This window comes from Corvus kubaryi, unplaced genomic scaffold (assembly GCF_017639235.1).
Source record: "Corvus kubaryi isolate FWS band 111438036 unplaced genomic scaffold, C.kubaryi_AGA036_p1.0 37334, whole genome shotgun sequence".
NCBI classification, from domain to species: Eukaryota; Metazoa; Chordata; class Aves; order Passeriformes; family Corvidae; genus Corvus; species Corvus kubaryi.
In genome coordinates this window covers 18,153,094-18,168,738 of record NW_024581108.1, presented here as the reverse complement: position 1 = coordinate 18,168,738, position 15,645 = coordinate 18,153,094, and the positions used below count along the sequence as shown (strand labels likewise).

Below are 15,645 nucleotides of genomic sequence, written 5' to 3'. Positions count from 1 at the left end.
AAAAAAAAAAAGGAAAAGTGGGGTTTGGGACGGCTCCTTTTCTGGTTGGGGGAGGGAGGGGGAGGGGGAAGGGAGGGGCAGGGGAAGAGGGAGGGGGGAGGGCAGAGTGGGGAAGGCGGCTCCCCCCTCCCCACCCCTCCCGAGCTGGGACCCGGTGGAAACGCTCCCACACTGCGCCTGCTGCCAGCGCTCCCCAGGCCTTTATACGGCCGCCCCGGCATCACGTGGCGCCCGCCGCAGCCCCCACGGGGCACGGCGAGGGACTGCCCGGCCCGGCCCGGCCCGGTCCCCGGGGAGCGTGTCCCCCGCCCGGGATGCTTTCGAGGAAAGGCGCTGCCCGCTCCCCTGGCTCTCGGATGCCCCCGGCTTCGTCTGGAGCCGGCTGCTGCAGGAGGGGGGCGATCGACGCTGGATAAAACCCCTCCCTGCCCCAAGCGCCCCGCGGTGCTGGAGGCTCTCAGACCCCATTCCTGCGCGATGCGACGGTCGCCTTCCTCGGTGCGGGTTTCCGCGGAGGGTCCCTTCTCCCCCCGAGGGCTGCCCATCCCCGAAGCTGGGGGATGAGCTGCAGACCTCCCGCAGTCTCGCTCCGCCAGGACCGAACCTCCGGCCCCCTTGAGGGGTCGTGTGAATTTGGGGATCCCAGCTCCCCTTCTCCTCGCGCTTACGTCACCGACACGTCACCGAGGCCGGAGCACCCTGCCTGGAAATCCGCCTCCTCCGAGGGCTCCCACGGAAGGGATGCTGCGCCCGGCAGGTGCGGCCCGGAGGGCGAAGAGCAACTCTCTGCCGAGCCTCCCCTCCCGCGAGAAATAGCCAAAGCAAAGGCTGTGCGTGTCCGCGGGGTGCTGGGACCGCACCCGAGTCCTGCATCTCCGCCCGACGCGGCTGGCCCGGCCGGGTACCACTTTCCAAGGCGGCCCACCCACAGCCCGCCCAGGCCCCAGGAACCCTTCGGGAAGGGGAATATTCTGCGGCCTCGGGACCTCCTGTCTGCCGCTCTCCTGCCTCCGCTTCCCTGACGGCTGGCAGGAGGAGGTGTGGGCAACAGACACCCACCTTGTCGCGGGCTGCAGGCGAAGCGGGAGAATTTTCTTCTAAACAGAGGCACACAAGGTCCCCGGGAGCCACCGCAGTGTCCCCGCGGGTGGCAGAGCCCCGCTGCCCCGCTTGCAGCTGCCCTGGCGCAGTCCGGGGAACGCGTCCTCGGCGGAAGCTGCCCAGCCCATGTCCCGTAGGTGGCTGTGACAGCAGGTTGTCCCTGTCTCTACCGCGGACACTTCGAACCACGCTCGCACTGTTAGGTTTTGGGTTGGTTTGGTTTTTCCCCTTGGAGGCTCTGCAAACACGTATCTCCTTTCCCGTGGGAGGATGCTTGGGGAGGGAGGAAGGGATGGGTTCCTCCAAGGGGGTACCACGAGGAGATGTCCCCCCGCCAGGGCCACGTTCAGCAGTGTGAGAATCCGCGGTGATGAATTGCCAGTCTCTGCCGTTAACAGGTGCGAGCATTTGGTGATAAAATCTCCAGCACTAATACCGGGGAGCCGGGCCAAACAGCTGCGCGGCCCCGCTTCCAAATGCCGGTCACAATTACTCAAGCCCTAACGACTCGGTGCACAGGCTCGGCGAATTCGGGGGGACCCCGAGGAGAGGGCAGAAGCGGACGGCTCCGTCCGCACATCTCCAGTGGAAGAAGCGATTACCGAGCCGGAGCCTCCGCGCGGAGTCGGTCGCATCCTCCTCCCTCGCCCCTAGAGCGGACATCGGGGAGAATTTTTCGATCGGAGGGGAAAAATAGAGAGGAAAACTGTGCTGAGAGTTTCTCAGGAAGGTGGGAAGTCTGTCCCGTGGGCGCGTGTCAGCTCTGGGGGAGCTTTTCTAAGCTTTCACTTTTATACTTCTTCGATGCTCCTAACCTGTGTTCACAACGCATACGCATATACCTCCCTCTCATATATTTGCGTATATATATATATACTCAACTGTACCTATATTTATATTATTTCCTTTCCTGATATATATTTTTTCATGTATACATGTAATTGTCTAACACGGAGAAATGCCTCGGAGATGCCACATCTTTCCTACCGACATTGTTTAAACTCTCCGTTCATCAGCCCGGTGGAAAGGCGGTGGGAAGAACAAATGGAAGAGAGCGGAGAGGGAAAAGACCCGAGCCGCTTTCCATTTTTTATTAAGTAAAATAATAGTTATGCCTCCCCTACATAAACGAAAGTGTCATAAAAAATTCCGAAGCAGCTGCCAGAGATTTCGACCACACACACAACGGGGCGATTGAATTTCCACTTGGTGCATTTCATGGCTGCGAGGAACCGCCGGGAGCTGCGCCTTGTGCCTCTGCAGGGCGGCGAAGGGGAGGGCGCGGGGGGGGCAGCAAAATGACGCGCTGCGAGCGGACGGGGGCAGAGGACACCGCCCGGGGGATGCTCCGGGGGAGAAGATGCTCGGCCGGCCCCCCGCCGCGCCCGGTCGCAGGGAGGCTGCCTCCCGATCGCTCCGTCTGGAGGCTGGTCCCGCACGGCTCGAAGTGAAACAGATGTGGCTGGCTGCTGCCTGCCCACCCCTGCCCTGCCCCGGCTGCCGGCTCTCCCCATGTCTGGAGAGGTGGGCAGACCTCGGGGGGAGCCCCCGGGAACGGGGAACTCGGGTGGAGCCGCTTGCTGCTGTAGTCGGGGTCATGGGGACCCCGATGAGGCCGAAAACGTACGGGGGAGGCGAGAAGGGCTGATCCGAGGCGCCGTTGATGGGATACGGCCGGTGCCTTGTCCTGCTCCCGCCTGGACCTGGCTCTCCCCCGCCGCATCACGCACCCAGGGCGCTGCAGCTCGAGAAGCAGCGCGTCCCGATCACCCACCACCGACACGGTTTCTGCCTGTTTCGAGGCACAATATTGTCCCCGTTTGAGTCGGGAATGACCCACAATGAAACGACAGTGAATGAATCCCGCTCCCTTCGTCTCCGAACGGCTTCTGTTCGCTGAGTCGGTCTCAGCCTCGGCTTTGCCACACAAGATCGGCTGCAGAAACAAATCAAAACGAGAAAAAGTACCTAAACTACACCCGTCCCGAGATGATTTAGCAATGGGAAACCCTGGATTGAAACAAACCAGATGGTCGGATCCCAGACACGGTGCGCGCACACACACACACGCTCACACGCACACTCCCGGCCGTGCATCCACACGCAGAGCGACGGGCGCTTTTTAATGTACGCTGGGGTAAGAAATGATGTGGTCTCCCGATAGAAAAACCCTATTGATCTGCCCGAAAAGATTGCCCCGCCGAGCCTTGGCGTGCTGGGATGGGAGGGAAGCATTTTTCTTTGGGCAGATTTTTAATTTTTCTGCTCTCCTCTCTGCACTATTTCCTGACAGACAGCCTCGCTTCCCGCTTGGACCCAACTCTGTTTTACATTTCACGTTAAACTGAGGAATCAAACGTGCGTAGGGATGAGTGCTGGTGGAGTGGAGAGAGTCTCCAAAAAGTCTCAAAAGTAGGGAAAAAAAATAATAAAGGCCATCAGCTGATCATTATGATTTTTTTTTTTCTCCTTTAAATTGATTTTCACTCTCTTTCCCGCCTGTCTTAATGAGGCGTTTGATCCAGGCGTGTGGGGTCTGTGTTTGATGCCCTGCTGACGGCTTCAGCAGGTGGATCCCCACGGCTGAGGTTTTGCCCCCGGGTCTCCCGGTGCCTCCGCCCTCGTCGGAGCTCCTGAAAGCTGCAGAACTGGCCACAACGACCAGGCACCTTTTAATTTTTTTTTCTTTTTTTTTTCCCCCACAGGGAAAAACTCTTTCCCAGACCATTATTTGGTGGGGGGTGTAGTCGGAGGGCAGAACACGAACCCCGGAGCACTGCAGGGTGCGATCTCTGCTCCTGCCCTAGCACTGGTCATACCCACGCCTGAGGGAGCTGCTCCTGCCCGGAGCATCTCCCGGTGCGGGGGTTTAGCGGGGGGGAAGTCAACCCCAGGGAAGTGAATCACCTTGGGAAATGTGGAAAGTTCAGCTCCAGCCCAGCCGACGTTGCTCCCAGACCCTTCCAGATGATCTGCTGGGTCTGTGAGCCACATTCGTTCTTGTTGCTTCTGCTGAGCAGCATCTAAACTCGTTTATTCTGATGAGAACCGCATCTACCAATCCCCCAAGGCTCAGTGATGGATTTTTCTTTATTACCTCGTTATCAAGCTTGGCTGACCTCTAACTTCTTTGAAAACATGAACAAGACAGACCTGCTGCTGCCTGGGCTGCCCCAGGGGGCTCTTTTTCCACTTATGTGATTTCCTTTGATATTATTTCTCTTCTTTCCATATCCAAGGCTCAGACCTTCAGTGCTCCCTGCAGTTCAACCCTTTTTCCAGCCCTGCACTGCCAGTTCCCAGCTTGCAAAGATCAGTTTGCAGCCTGCACACCATAAGCTCCCAGCACAGGGAGGTCAGTGGGAATGGTGGTGACAGATAGTGAGAGATACATGAAATTCCCAGACTGGAAACCACCGGAGCCAAGTGCCAATATCCATCCCTGCAGCGTTCAGATGTTGGACAGCTCGGGTTTGTTGACTTGACTTTTCAAATGCAGGTGTCTCAAAATCCACACCAAAAAAGGCCTGGATTCCAACGAAGTCTTTTCCCAGGAACCCCATGTGCAGGGCTGAGTCTCCATGAAACTTCAGAGCACAATTATCCCTGTCTTTTCTGCTCCTCGGAGGAGTGGGAAACATCTTAAAAACACGTTTATTTAAGTGCTATGATCTGACTTTAGGACCTTCGTTTTGGGCTTGTAGTTCCAAAACTTTGCCTCCTGCTCTCTCTTCATGACTGATCCCATCCCATGTGGGTTTGAAGCCCACTAGGCAAGCTCATACACAGCTTAACGCTCAACTGATTAACTCTGACTTGCTCTAAGTCCTTTTTTCATACCATTCTTCAGCAATCTGACATGAAAAGAGATACATGCACTTCCATGACTCAGAGGAAAGCAGCATTTTCAAGCCATAAACCACCAGGTGCACTTTTGAGACTCACCAAAGCCAGTTCTCCTGGTTGCCATAAAAAACACATTAGCCAAAGGTTGATGCATGTGGAAGGCAATTATGCTCTGGCACATGGCAATGTGTATAGAACAGCCTGGTAACTGTGCCTACCACACAAGGGAAAATATCCCTGTGAAAACAAGCCTGCTAAATCACTTCATTCTTTCCAAAATCCCCTGAAAATAGAAGGAAGGATTTTTAGGGTTTTTTTGGGGAGGTGAGAGATATATGTGGGAGGGAATCAGATTTTCCAAATGTGGGTGCACCAGTGCAAGAACCCAAATAAGTGGCCAGATCCACAAGGATTTAAAAACTCACGATGAGGTTTTTGAGTCCAGGTTTTCTGTGTTAGCATCTGATCATGCCAAACTCGTCCAGGAAATCCCTGATGCTGAGTTTTCTGCATTCAGCAGTTCAGCTCATGCCCACCTCACCCACTGAGATCACAAAAGTCCACTTCTGCCAGAAGCGCCAGTTGAGGACCTTCAACTTGGGCGCCAGAAGCAATACAGGGAGGGCCTTCAAAGGAGGAAATTACAGAGAAGGTGGAAAATTACTGGAATATAGCTTGATCAGTATAAAAATTGTTTTTTAATTGCTTTTTTTTTGTTTTTCATGTAGAAAAAGGCTGGGGATAGGAGTCGTTATGGAAATATCCAGCCATGTCCAGCCAGGGATCAGATCTGGGTCCATCTGCTGTATTCTTCTGAAAAATCAGCCCTGTGTGTACATGCTGATATCTATGGAGCTGCCTCTCAAAGAGCTTCATAAACATATTTTGCCTCTTGACCTTACGTAAGATTGCACAGAAATATAGTACAGGGCTCCTTTTCCCTATTCCCATCTTGGGAAGAAGTTGAAAAAACAGAGAGAAAAATGTGCAACCTAAAGTATGGGGAGGGAGGTGAGGCATCTCACATGTGTAGAGAAGCAGGGGCAGAATCAAACCCCTTAACCCTCTCCCCTTACGTAGTGAAGGACTGTCAGGTGGAAAAATTCTTAAACTAGGCACCACTTGTGGCTGAATCTGCACAGGAGGGTGAATCTCAGCTCCAGATTGGTGTGACCCTCTACTCCTTTCTTAAAACCACCAGAAGAAATTGCTACCCTGAGCTGCACAGGGGCAAGAGAGGGGAAACCTGTCAACACAGATTAAAACTAATCCAGCCACTCTGGGGGTGTTGAGGCTTCACACACACACACATCCCCACTTCTTGCACTTACTGCAGGTAAGCCTCTGCTTATTCTTACTGGGAAGAGGAAACTGGATCACTCACATGGAAGGAACGACACTGAGGGCTGATAAAGGGAAGGCTGATGCTTCACATATGGCTCTATGTTACTTGGAAAGACCAGATTTCTTCAAGATGGATACTCAGCATCACCCAGCTAACTGGATCCCAGCAGTGTTCACTATGAAATTCCTTTTCCTTATTACCATTTCCCAGGCTTTTGTACAGTCTAGATATTGAGCATTTAAATTGTGATATAAGAGGACGTAAGTTATCTGTTCCCTGAAAATATATGGCTGGGGTCCTGTGGGGGATGCAGGCTGGTGGGCTTCCCTCCCAGTGCAGAGATAAGCGTGCCATCTAGAGGAAATCCCTTTTATTGCCAGCGCTGGCAGCTGAAAATTATCCAATAAAGCATAATTAACCTCTGGCTTCAGAGAAAATCCTCCACCCGTGCCCTGCTGCTTTGAGCTGCTGCACAGGCACGTTGTGGCAGGCTGGCAATGCACTGAGGCATCGGGGTGGTTTGGGAAGATCCTGAGCGCTTGAGGGACATCCCAGCCCACACTGGCACCAGCTGGCCTGACCCTTCCCCAGAGGTGATGTCAGCTCCCCACCCCGTATGGGCGGAAAGGAGGAAAAGGCAATGTGGGTGTTTCCATAGCACGTGTCCATGCCTGGGAAAGGCAGGGAGGCTGCACACACGGCCCGATAGGAAGGCTGTATGGATCACATAATGCCCTCCAGTGGCTGCCAGCAGCAGTCCTGGACCCATGGGCGCCGATGCCCAAGCCACAGCTGAGGTCCCAGGTGCACTAACGGAGGCAGTGGTGGGGCCACCTCCTCCACCAGCAGCTCCTACCCTGTGGAGCACATCCCTGTAGGGCCCCTGGGGGGCTGATAGGGGTGTGCAGAGTACAGCCAAGAGTGGGGAGGGGGGCCTGACCTCCTGTGGGGCAGATCCACATATCCACTCATTTTTCCTAAGGCAAAACCTCCTCCACAGCTAACTCCCCAGGCTGGACTGCTCACACGCCGCTGCTGGCATGGGCACCCTCATCCAAACCTTCAGGCACAGTTGTAGGTCTGGGACATGGGACATCCATGGGATGGCAGGTACCACAGCTCCTGTGGTCAGCCAGCCCACTGAAGCTCACAGCATCCCTATCCCACACCTTCCACTTTTTGTACCACCACCACCACCACTTTAGCACATCTGCAGTCACCAGGACAAGGCTGCTGTCCCACTAACAAAACCAAATCCTTCCAGCCCCAAAGACAATTGAAAAACAGTGACCTAAGCTCAAGCAGAGGGATAAGTGCTACTGCCCAGCAGGTAGCTGTCGTGTAAAAATGGGAAGATTTGCAAAAAGCAAAACCTTCAGAGATGGAGAAAGAGCAGGGAAGATCTCACACGAGAGAAACCCTATTCTGCAGAAAAAGCAGGTGCATGCCTAAGCAGGGATTATTTGGAGAGGAGCTGCTATTGCACTCATCTGCTCATATTCTCTGGGAATTTTTTAATATTTTCACCACTTTTTTTGAAAAACTATTCTCATTTTCCACACCACCTCAGAAGCTCTCCAAGGCATTGCTTTCTGGTGCTCTCAAGCAAGGCTGAACTCCAGCTACACCCACAGCACTTTTTAGGTTTTAATGGTGATCTTTTTTCCATTTTGCAATCTCCTCACCTTCTCACCCACACCTGTGGACTCTGAGGCTCCACTCATGACTTGGAGATGCTGCTCTCACCACTGCACAGTTGTTGTTCTCCCCCCCAGCTCCATGGCAGGGAGGGAAGGTGTGGATGTTGCCGTGGCTCACAGCAGGTTCTTGTCACTCACATGGAGCAAAGGGCTTCATGGCACTGCCCGGGGAGCTTGTGCACTTTATACATCACTTATTTCCTGTCATTACTGAGAAGAGCCTAGTTGCAATAAAAATCTGGGCTCCAATCCTACAAACACTTATGCCTGAGCTTAACTCTAAGCACGTGAGCCGTCAAAGGGGACTATTCATGTGCTTAAAATTTAAGCATGTTCTTAAGCGCCTGTCGGCCTGGAGTCTGTCAGTGGAGGGATTTGTGCCTTAAGCCCATATTCTGGGTCATTATCCTTTTCATGTCTTCTCTGCCATCTCAGAAGATGCTTCAACGGGGAATTTTCAAGTTCTTCAATAAACTTTGTCTTCCAGAGCAGGCTGGATTCTTGCCTATTCTATGGGGCAATTCTCCTCTGTTGCCTCCCCTCCCCCTGTGAGCGATAATCCTGTGCTATTTCATGCTTGGCCAGACAATTAAGCCCTCTTGCTGCTTGGCTCTGTCTTTGTTATGTATAATTGTTCCAAATAATTAGCCACTATTGCACGCTATTCTGAAACTACTTTGTATTGCAATTATACTTAGAGGGTGAGCATCAGCTCGGGGAGAATCCAAGCAGCAGACAGCCTGGAAAGAAAGGGCTTCAAGCCAGGGGAGGATGGATACGTGCTTAAACCAACACTGTGGAAAACCTAACAATAAGTAACCAGGGAGAGGAAAATGCTGCTTGGAGAGGGTCTGCGGCTGGTGGGGTCCAGGCAGGAGAGATGAGGATGGGTCACAGGGCCTGGCCAGGGTGTCACCTGGCTGCCACCTCGTGGGTGCTGCCTACAGTGCAGGAGGCAAAACCATACCCCACTTCCATCGCGTCCATGGTCACCCGAAGCGAGCATCTTGACCAAGTGGCCACTTTTGCCATCTCTAGGGAACACAAAGTTCTGCTGGGATGCATTTGAGGTCTGGCAAGAAAATGTTCCCTAACTGTGTCTTTGGGATAGCAAAACTTGTGATTTCTTGAGGGTGAAGGCTCCAAAAGATGAGATTGGTTTGGCAGCCTCCTGTTTTCCCATGGGTAAACACATCTCTGTTACAGAGGAGTGCTTGATGGGATGTTCTCGGGAGGGAGTTACAGCTCCATATAAGCATCTTTCTGAAACTGAAAATACCGAGGCACAGCAGAGTCCCCTCAGCTTTACTCAGTCTCCTGTCTTTCAAGCAGAGAACATCTGAAAAAGGTAGAACCAAGACCTGGGTTGGCCTGACCTGCACAGGTGGACTAATTCCTCTGCTGGAACCCATGGCCAGCTCTGAGCACAGAGCCAGGGTGGCCGGTGAGCTTGGACAATTTTGTGCTTTTTGAGGTCCATTTGCTCCAGCCAGATTAGGTCACTCAAAACCCCCTGAAAATGGGTCTACAGATTTGATTTGGTCTCCAACACCTGATTAGCAGGGGAGTTTTAAAACCAAGCTGAGATGACTCTGGTGCAGATAGAAAGCACCCAAAACATCTGAGACCATTGGGCCCATTCTCTGCAGAGGTCATACCCTGCTGCCTTTGGCTCAGCAGTGCTGATGCAAATGGAAAATGGAAAATGAACTTTTCCCAGGCACACGTGTAAGTGGCTCAGGTGCACCTTTTCTCCATGCAGCACCCTGAGCTGCCACAAGCCAGAGCTGCCTGCTGATGTTGGGATGGCACAGTTCATTCGTTACATTCATAAACCCAGCGGCTGCAGAGTAACCCCTTCAGCAAGCACGGTACAAAGGCTGTGAAACAACTGCAGCCCGGATCTCTCCCAAGAGCTCGTACGTGTTGTGCTGCCAATGCTCAGGCTCTGCTGCTTTGCCTGGCACTTTGGGTGCTGTTAAGAGCCAGACCAGCCCCCAGCTCTGTAGCACATTTCAAACACAAAGTCAGGCTGCCAATGAGACTGGCTGCTGCAGAGGAGTGATCTGTCAACACCGGCCCCTCCCCTTCCATCAAGGGCGCAGATTCTCACTGTGCTTCCACTCCTTTCCCTACTTTCACTCTAGCGAGAAGAGCTGCAGGGGACAGCCAACACAGCCCAATCCTGTATCCTGTGCCCAGCAATGGCTTAGGAAAAGGGTAAAAGAAGGTAAAGCCTAAAGGTCCCCTCGGAAACCTCCCCAGAGTGAGTAACTGGTGTTTTAAGCCCGGAGGTTGTATCCAGCCCGCTGTGTTTCATAAAGACCCTCCCTGAACAAACCTCACTGTGTCTCATCCTGACCGTACCCCAGAACTCCCCGATGTCCTGATCCCCCGCAGCTGCCAACAGGACCCCAAAGACCGGGATGCTGCCGGTACACGCTGAGCACCCCCCCGGGAGCCGGGAGCGGCTTCCCAGGGCTTTCCACTGGAGGTCAGTGTTGGCCTGAGCACGCCGCCTGTCACTCCGGGCCACCTCGCCCCTCGCCGCGGCGTTACACCCCTGAGTAAAGCGGCAGAAGGCATCGCAGCGTTGCTCTGGCCCCGTACAAACACAGCAGCTGCACCACCATACCCGTCCTTATAGGAACTTTCGAACATAAAGGATCTAAACATAACATAGCAGAAGTGGGGATGGATCTCCCATAATCCGAGATGTAGCTCAGGGCTGGGGCAGTGCTGACTGCCAGGTGCTAATTTGTTAAAAACTCATTATTACCTGGCAAAGCTGATCTCAGCCAGCCCCACTGCACCCACTGCCCATCTCCCCATCACTGTCTGACTTTACTGACTCAATCTTGGCCTCCAAGAAACACCACTGAATGTCTGTGTATTTGCAAAGGGCAAAGCACTGCATAGAATAACCGTGAGTTATGGTGTAACATTGCCAGCATTGAGACTGTCAGTGAACAGCTGGCAGCATCCAGACAAAACCTAACACTACCAGAGGAACTGGTAAGTTCTTCAGGAAATGTGTTTCAATTAAAATTTCAGCTAGCGCCGTGTTTGTTTGTAACAGGATGGAAAACACTATTTATAGTCTGGGAATATAATCTGGAAAAGTTATTTCTTACTGCTTGTTTGAACCTGTTGGAAGCAGCAGGAAGGTGGTACAAGCACAAAACGTGCAGAATGCTGTTGTACGCAGGCAGACACTGCAACTCAGTCGGTCCTCTGTGGGTAGCCAGTGTTTCCCAGTGGAAAACAAACACCTTTTCAAAGTGACAGCTCATTTTGGCTGTGTGTTTCTGAACGTGCAACCTGCGTTACCTGAAATCAGTCTTTTGTGCAAAGAGTTGCTCCCTGAGGAGTCAGAGAAGATAGCCCAGACCACCACTAAATCTCTTTGGTGCTCGGAATCAATTCCACCTCCCCCGGTGGCACCTCACGGGCTCGGGACAGGGCTCTCCCCACCACGGGAAGTCCAGAGTACCTCTCGCCATCACCCTGAGGTATGACATTCCTTCCGCAATCTCAGCACAGAAAGTTTGGCCTCTGTCTTTTGTATGAGCTCAAGATTGTTACAACTGTCATTACATAATATCCCTAAACTCCCTAAATAAAGAGGGGAGGATTTCAAAGGAGACTTGGTTTCACAGCTGCAATCCGAGTGATAATTACTCCTGTTTCGTTCAAATCCCTCTTATTCACCAAAGAGGGACATCGAAAATACACTAAAACAGATGAAGGGCTCAGGTATAAACTTTACAAAGCTTAAAACTACTCTGTCCCAGCAAGGCTCATGCTTTACATGACACCTTAATCCTACTCATTTGCTAGATTCACCCCAACTGTAAACAAAGCTTTGAAATGGAAGCTTAAAAGCCTCGTTGGGATACATTAACTTAACCAAGAAGACACTCTTAAGGCATTACTTTAATGACAATCACAATACAAGTTGCCAGAGTTTCTTGCATGTGAGGATTAATATCTACAGGAAAAAGAAGAAAAGGGGTTTGTTCCCCCTGTTTTCCAGCTGTTTGGCAGTGTAAGGCCCGCGGTGAGGGTGGTTTATTGATGCTTGCAGGGGGCTCTGGGCTGCAGCTGTTTGGCAGACAGGGATATATAGGGTCCTGGGAAGATGTGCAGCCCAGTGCTGCACACTAGTGACTGTCCCAACACACCAGGATAGGGTTATCTGCTCTCCCCAAGCGAGGTTTTCAGGGATTCAGTCCGCTGTGGTGACTCCTGCTTCACACCAGAGCGACCTTAGCTGAAGAGATCTCCTCTTGCACAGGCACAGGGGTGGGATGGGTCTCTTGCAGACACATTCCTAAATCTGGAGCTGGATGCCACTCTCCAGAGAGCCCCATAGCAGGAGGGCGCAGGCGGCTGGGGAACAGCAGCAAGACACAGCCCAGACCCCCTTCAGCCCAGCCCCCATGGCTCCACCAGCACCTGAGTTAACACACAGAGACACCAGGAACTTGGCAAACCCTTTGCAACACCAACTCCCTGCTGCTGCAGGTCTCCAGGGTGACTGGGGACAAGCCAGCTCAGCTTGGAGTTGTCATGGTTTGGCCAACCCTTCCCGGTGCATCCCACCCAGGCAGAACCACAGCATCTCCGGCCCACCCCCTCCACCCAACATTGTTTTTATTTCAAGTCAGTACCTGGCTCTTCCCGCCTCAGCAGCCCTCCTGCTCAGGGTGCAAACCCAGAGGGGTCACAGCCCCATCAGCTGGCAGACCCAGTGCTTCCGGCACATGTCTGGCTCTGACACCCTGGGTACTTAGGCAAGATTTCAAAAGTTCTTTTGTTAGCAAAACATTGCAGGATCGGGCCCTGGGAATGAATGTGAGCTATGACAAATGTCCTTTCTGCTGACTGTTCCTGCAAGTGATTATTTCAGCACCCCCCCAAGCAATCTCTGCAGGCCGTATGTCACAGGCAGGCGTGGCACGTTGCAAATTTCCATTAGACAGAAAATGTCTGCCTATAGATATTGGAGAGAGCCAAAATATTTCGAGGGATAATTTTTTTCACAATGCCCATTCTGAGCAGGGTTATTGCCAGGGGAAAAGCACAGAAGCTGCTGCTGAGGCCAGTGTGATAGCTGAAAGGGTGAAGCTGGGAGGACCAGAGAGGAGACTTAGCACCCAGTAACTCAGCTGAAGGCAGCAGACCACAGCTAGGCCAGTTTTTAGAGACAGATGGAGGACAAATTTTAAGGAAGCCAAGAAGAAAAAAGCATTTTCTTCCCTCCACTCTCATATTAACGCCACTCTCCATTTCTGTGGAGCACATAGAATGAAAGAATGTAAAGCCACAAGGTCCCAATATGTGGACAAAAGCGGACTCTGTGGGTACCTGCCTGCATATCAACTTTTGGTCATGTCCAGCAGCTGAGGAATGAGATGCTGTTTTACACCAAAGCTCAGATGACTTCTAACTCCTTAGAGAGAAAAATTAAACAGGGACTAGAGAAAACTGCTCTGCTTCAGAAGAGAAATCCTAGCTTGGCACTTTTACCCAAAGGGTGTTTAAATTCTAAAAAATCTAAATCTGGGGATGGGGAATTCTCCCTTCAAACCTTGTCAGGTGGTCTGGCTGGGAGTCCTGTAAATAAATAGCAGCAGTCCAGCCAGTGAACAGGTTAGAACGTTAATTGATTTTGTTGCTAGGAAGAAAAACTATGATCTCCTAATTTGATGTGCTAAATCAGAATTTCACCTGTGAGGGATTCCTTGGAGGGAAGACGCATTCTCTCTATGCAAATGGAAACTATTAATTCCAGTAAGGGCTGCATGGGCAAGCCTTGCAGGAGTTACCATTTGGTTTTAAGAAAATCAAAATAAAATAGAGAGCTTTAGGAAGCGTCACTAAAAATCTAAGATGTGGCGGTGTCACAACAGCAGCCCGAATCCATCTCCCACCAGTTACAAGACTATAATTTCCTCTTGCCAAGATCCATCTGGAGCCAGAGGAACAGCAGCATTGGTCTTGTTGGAAGAAAAGGCTTTATTTTAAAAATGTCCTTTCTAACAATAAAAGTAAACTTTAAAAATAGTAAAAAGAAGAAGTCAAGTTGGGGTTTCTTTTCCTACAGGGAGAGGAAATGATAAATCTTAAATATTCATTTAAAATCCAGTGAACTTGTTTAGTGGTTCAGGTAGTTTTTTGATAACTTTCATTCCAGTTACATGGGAGGGAAAAGAGGAGAAAGCCCGTTTGAGAGAGAGTTCCTGCATGTTACACCATGCACCCACCTCCCGTGTGTGTTACTCCTCGCCCTGGGAGTGCCCCGGAGTGCCCTGCTGCAGGTGGCATCCCCGGGGCCAGGCTGGGCACAAGGGCGAGCGTAGGAAGCCCTGCCTGGCAGATGCAGCCAGGGCTTTTCCAGGAAGGAATGGAGCAGATAAACAGATCACCTTGCTTCCACTTCAAAATAAGCTGAGAAAGAGAGGAATTGAGTCCTCCCACACGCAGGTGTCCGCACAGAGACAGGGGCCGGGGACCCCTGACTCCACCCCCGCTGACCCCCACAGGAGGGAGAAGTCCGCTTGTCCAGAGCCGCTCGGGGGAGCCTGGGGATGTCCAGCCAAGCCCCCTCAGCCCCATCACATGTACCGCTCCAGGCCGGCGGGGAAGTTGGGCTGCCTCATGTAGGTGTTGCTGGAGCCGAACTGGCCGAGGGGTGAGGCGGAGAGCCCCAGGAGCTGCTCGCCGTGCTCGGCACAGGCCGGAGGCCGCATGGCCGGCAGGGCCAGTCTGTTGGGAGCCCCGTAGAGCTGCGGGCTGGTGGGCGAGTAGCTGCCCTGAGCCACGGGCAGGTGCGGGGGCGAGGCGGCATAGGGGTACGCCAGGGAGTTGGGGCCGGCCCGGCCCAACAAGCCAGGGCTGACGGGCTGTGCCTGGAAGCAGGGAGGCTCGGAGCTGCCGGCAGAGCAGGCAGGAGCCAGCTCGGCTCCGGGCAAGCCCAGCGATGGGTGGCCCAGCTCGGAGGGCGGTGAGGGTTGCAGGGCCTGCTGCCCGCTGATGAGGCTGTCGATGCTGAACATCCTGGGATGCTGTGCCGGCGGTGCTGCCCCGGCTGCATAGGGGTGGAAGACGGTGCCGGAGAGCTGGGGGCCGTAGCCAGGCGAGCAGAGGGCATTGGGGTAAGGCGCTGTGGGCGCCGCGGGGCGGCCGGCGGGCGGGGGCGTGAAGGCGCTGGAGTTCTGCATGTAGCCGGGGTAGGTGGTGATGTCGGTGCGCTTGAAGCGCTTCCTCCGGCGCAGGAAGCTCCCGTTGTCAAACATGTCCTCTGCAGCCGGATCCAGTGTCCAGTAGTTGCCCTTGCCGGGATGCCCAGGCTCCCGGGGGATCTTGACGAAGCAGTCGTTGAGGGTGAGGTTGTGGCGGATGCTGTTCTGCCACTTCTTTGGGTTCTCCCGGTAGAAGGGGAAGCGCTCGGTGATGAACTTGTAGATGCCCCCCAAGGTGAGTTTCCTCTCGGCGGCGTTGGCGATGGCCATGGCGATGAGGGCGATGTAGGAGTACGGGGGCTTGCCCCGCTGCACCGGCCGCTTCCTCCGGCGGCCCCCGGCGGGGGGCGGCGGCTCCTCGGGGGCCGGCGGCGGCGGGGCCGGGCTGCTCCCAGCGCCCCGCGGC

At 53.4% G+C, this 15,645-nt stretch overlaps 1 protein-coding gene across 1 annotated transcript; it reads right to left on the bottom strand.

Moving 5' to 3' along the window:
- Positions 1-14,076: 14,076 nt before the first annotated feature.
- Positions 14,077-15,576, bottom strand: FOXE3 (forkhead box E3). Its single transcript, XM_042031065.1, has one exon. The coding sequence runs from the start codon at positions 15,507-15,509 to the stop codon at positions 14,613-14,615; it is 897 nt and encodes a 298-aa protein (XP_041886999.1). The 5' UTR covers positions 15,510-15,576; the 3' UTR covers positions 14,077-14,612.
- Between the last annotated feature and the right edge of the window lie 69 nt (positions 15,577-15,645).